Source organism: Pygoscelis adeliae, unplaced genomic scaffold, assembly GCF_000699105.1.
Source record: "Pygoscelis adeliae isolate BGI_AS28 unplaced genomic scaffold, ASM69910v1 Scaffold216, whole genome shotgun sequence".
Lineage (NCBI taxonomy): Eukaryota > Metazoa > Chordata > Aves > Sphenisciformes > Spheniscidae > Pygoscelis > Pygoscelis adeliae.
Window position 1 is genome coordinate 4,325,176 of NW_008825073.1, and position 4,404 is coordinate 4,329,579.

Consider the following 4,404-nt stretch of genomic DNA (forward strand, 5'->3'; position numbering starts at 1 on the left):
ACGGCAGACACGGACACACCGACAAACATCAGCAATTCCCACACAACAGGGGGATGTACAGGGGAGGGGGCTGGGCTTCCCGCCAGTGGTGGAACCCAGCTATGCCAGCTCAGACTGGGGGCAAGGGGTGTGTGGGGGGGGAACACTCCAGAGTGAAATGGGGAACAACATCCCAGCTTCCTCCTGCAGGCCAGCTCACCTCACCCGGAGGGGAAGGGACAGGGCTCTGGGGGACAAAAGGCCAGTCACCGGCAGAGAGGCGACTTGCCGCCAGCAAGCCAACGCGGGGACTGCCAGCTCCCGATCCGAGGCTGCCCCTTCCCCTCCCTCGACGGCCCGCAGGCTTCAAAGTGCGCACGCTGTGTCAGTGGCCAACAGGCATCCCGCTAGGGGAGCGTCCCTAACCGCCAAACGCTGTTGTCCCCACCCGTCACACTGCGGTCAGTCGCTCTCCTGCCCGCTAGCATCCCCCCTGTCAGCACGACATAGGCCGGGTGATGAAAAGGACAGTGAATGGCTTAGAGCCATCCGACTGTTTTATTCTCCTTGCTGTCAACAAACCTACAGACCTCTGGTTAGGACAGATAGATGAAACCCCCCCAGTAAAAGTCTCTGAAAAGCTCTATTAACATAATTAGAAACCAGGGGCAGGGGGAAGAGGAGGTATTTCCCAACCTCCAAGGTCGAGAAGTGACACCAAAAGTGTCATACATTCCTCCACTCCTCTGCCCCGGTCTGACCGTAAATCCCTGCCACTGCTCATCTCAGTTTTGGCAATGTTACAGCTTAACGCTATTCCAAAAGTGAAATGGCCACTAGCCCCATCCCCCAGAAGTCTACTACAAAGGCAGAAGCAGCTATGTATGATTTCACCAAGCAGCAACCTAGGTACGAGAGTAGAACAGCTATCACTGGCCCTCCATCTGCTGTAGCTCTCCTGCTCCGCGTGAAGAAGCTCCTGGTCTACGTGACGATGAACAGGAGAACAGAGACTAGGAAAGGAGCCTGAACAGCACCCGTGGCTCCCAGGGCAGGTGTTGCCCCTGTAGTGATGCATTTCGGGTAACTGTTTGCTTTCACTGTTGACAGACAGGATCCAGGTCTCCACAAACCACCCTGAGGATCTCTCCCCACCCAGCCTCACGCTGCAAAGCCTCTGCACCCTCTTCCTTCCCCACATCCGACAGCCAACACTCACCAAGCGCCAACGTCCTCTGGATGGGAAGATACTCCAACTGAGGAGAGCAGTCTGTGGGATGCCTCCGCTACACAAACGGGAGCAACAAGGCCAAAGCTATCAGAGTTTGGGGGGGTTCCAGTGCTGTCTGTAACACGAGGGGCTGAGTGTAGGGCAAAACTCAGAAGTCGTGAGCAAGAGTTAGCCAAGATCATCCACAGAAAGGAGAAACTGAGGAGCTGATATTGTGTGTGCCCTGCAGGAAGCAAAAGCCTAGAAACAGATAACCTGTATTGTCCAAAAAGGCAAGGCCAAGTCAAACTGACCGGTTTAAAAGGAGCAGCCTTTCAATAGAGGAAGTGGGGATGCAGGACAGAGACAGGGCTGGAGTGGACAGGGAACTAGTTAAGATGCAAGGCAGTAAGGAAGGCGGAAAGCCCACCCCCAAGCTTTATTTTTGTCTTCCCTAACTTGGTGGCTTTTCCATTGCATTCACAAGATACATCTGAGCAGACAGGCTCAAGGTGGGGAAGAGGGGGAGAAGGAGAGGAAGAGAGAGAGTGTAAAGGGCACCACAGTGCCAAAGTGCAACAACATAAAAAAATAAAATAAAAGACAGGACACTCATTCTGCACTCAGGGCTCATACCATGCAGTAAGAGGGGCGGCCGGGGCTGCTCCCCACCAGTAAACAGGGAGTTCGCTCGCTTAGTAGATTGGTTTTTCAGCCCACAAAGTAGGGTTGCCTAGCCAATGAGCGGTGATGTTCTTCAGTGAGACTGGCCGGTTGGGGAATGTGCTGCTACAGAACGGGCCTGTTAGCAGGAGCACCCGCTCTCCGTTACTGGCTGCTCAGGAGGTTTCTCTAGTTTGATGTCAATCACTGCGGGAGACAAGTTAAGGAAATCACCCGGCTCAAGGAAAAACAAGGAGAGAACAGAGAAAGAGATCAGTTTCTGAAAAGGTTGTTAGCTGTCCCTTCTTGTTAAGGGCAGGTGTTTTAGGGGAGCAGAACGTATCCTGCCTGAACAGGATTAACTGCAAAACCAGTGGACTGGGCACGTCAAGACCACTTCGAGGACAGAGCCCAATCAGACAGGTCCGCACACAAGACAGCCCCGTGCAAAAAGGGGAAAGTATTACGGTATTTTTAAGTTATGCAAATTTTATCCTAAGCTTAAGTGGAAAAAGCAAAACTTGTGCTTGCCGTTACAAGTAGTTGGGTACATTTATATGTAGACCACAAGCAGGGTCCTCAATTTATGCCCGGAGGTAAGCACCACACTACACTGGCTGTTTCAGCCACATCTCTGCAAAAGCCCAGTAAGGCCCATCCCCACAATGTGCCAAAAAGTCAGTAAGCCCAACCTAACAAAAGAGAATTGTCAAATTCTACGAGAACAGGAAAGTTACTGGTGAGAAAAGCAAGGTGAAATAAGCAAGGATACTGTCTTCTTTGCTCTTCTCTGGTGTGCTGTCCATCCCAGGTAAGGCAGCAGCCACACGACGGAAAAGCTGAAAAGTAGCAATAGGTAAAGCTGAAAGCTTGTCAGAAACAAATGCATGTTAAAAACCATTGCTTTGCAGCAGATCTTAGAGTCCAAGTCGTACAAACTTGTTATGTGGGTATTTTAGCAAGCAAAGCAATGGTCAACAAATGCCATGAGAATTTTACCTAAGAAATTTAACGGGTTTTATTAAAGAAGTTATTCAATGCCTACAAAACAATTTTATTTTACCTGTTTCTACTTGAATAGAACATGGAATTCATTAGTAACAGTTCTTCCAGGGATGCATAGCACAATTCCCTCCCGCGTTCAGTAAGCGTGTCATCTACCATTTCCAGCCTCAACTGCTTTTGCACACAGCAATGTTACAGTGCACAGCTCAAGACTTCCAATAAGCAACCGCGCAAGAGACCGAAGGTTTAAGAAGCCTATGGAATAACTGACGTTGTACAGCCCATCCTTTCAGTTCAGTCCTGCTGCAAAACAGCCATCTGTGAGCGGAACGGCTGCCTCAAGCTGCATTTAAGCTATTAAGGATGTGCTAGAGCTGGGACGGACTATCATATCCCCATTAAAAAAACAGAAAATGGTTTTGCATAATCTTTCAAGTCAATGCTTAGAGCTCCTCCTGCTGACACCAATGCAGCAGCTAACACAATACAGACACTGCTAGGCAGTCTGGTGAAAAGTGCTGCATAAAGAACTAGAGGAACCACCAGCTAGCTAATGATGATTTTTTGCACAGTAGCTTGGCAGGGGCTTCTCATCCACCCCTCCCAGTTGTGTTACTTGGAAAATCAAGCCACTGAGGTACCAGCAAGGTGCTGCCGTTAGCATCCTTTTAGCCACAGAAGTTCTCACTGCAAACACCCACTAAACAAATAAAGCAACAGTAAGTTAGAACCAAAGATTAAAGTGGATTCAATCCAGAATAGCCAGAAGAAGAACAAAACCAAAGTCTGCTAATCCCATCGTGAGGTTCTCCTAACCAGCTGGCGTGCAGCAAACTGGTAAGTACGTTTCCCAGCCGACACCAACAGTACTCATGCTCCCTGCAGACCCCTGGACCTTACAGCTGCCTTACTCCCCAAGTTCTGTCATGCTTCAGAATGATGCGTGAACTAGTGGAGAGTGGGGTCACAAGCTTATAGCAAGAGGCAATGAGCACAAACTGCAATACAAGAAATTCTGTTTAAACGTAAGAAAAGAGTTTAAAGTTTTTTTTACTGTACTGATAGTCAAACACTGTGACAGGGAACGTACAAAATTACATTTGACTGGCTGCACAAAATAGCGGCATTCCTATTCCTCAGCACATTCTGGTTTTAGACTCCCGTTTCTTTCCAGGTAAGTTTGCTTAGCTTTAACCGGGAATCACTGACTTGACAGAAAAGGAGATTCCACTAGATAAAGCAGCAGCAGTGACCATTGGGCAAGAACCATTTCAGGGGCTGACAATAAATAATATAAGCAAATACCAGTTGGAACATGAACCCTAAGCAGAAGCTTAATCCTCCCACATACAGAGCAGAAAGTACAGATTTCCCGTCTTTAGAGCAGAACATTGATCTACCTGTTTCACATTGTATCCAGTCTTTGCACTGGTCTCAATAAACATCACATTCAGCTCTTTGGCTCTCTGTTCACCTTCTTCTGTAGTGATTTGCCTGGACAAAGACGCAAACAGAAGCAGAAAGACAGAAAGGAAGAACAGTCAGCA

At 48.6% G+C, this 4,404-nt stretch overlaps 1 protein-coding gene across 1 annotated transcript in view; it reads right to left on the reverse strand.

The window, feature by feature from the left end:
• Positions 1-358: 358 nt before the first annotated feature.
• RAB41 (RAB41, member RAS oncogene family) overlaps positions 359-4,404 on the reverse strand; it is a 15,572-nt gene continuing 11,526 nt past the window's right edge. The window contains exons 5-7 of the mRNA XM_009326646.1: positions 4,258-4,351; positions 2,625-2,691; positions 359-2,059 (exon numbers count right to left, since the gene is read on the reverse strand). Coding sequence (XP_009324921.1) covers positions 1,995-2,059; positions 2,625-2,691; positions 4,258-4,351 — 226 coding nt within the window. The 3' untranslated portion in view covers positions 359-1,994. The remainder of the gene's footprint in view (positions 2,060-2,624; positions 2,692-4,257; positions 4,352-4,404) is intronic.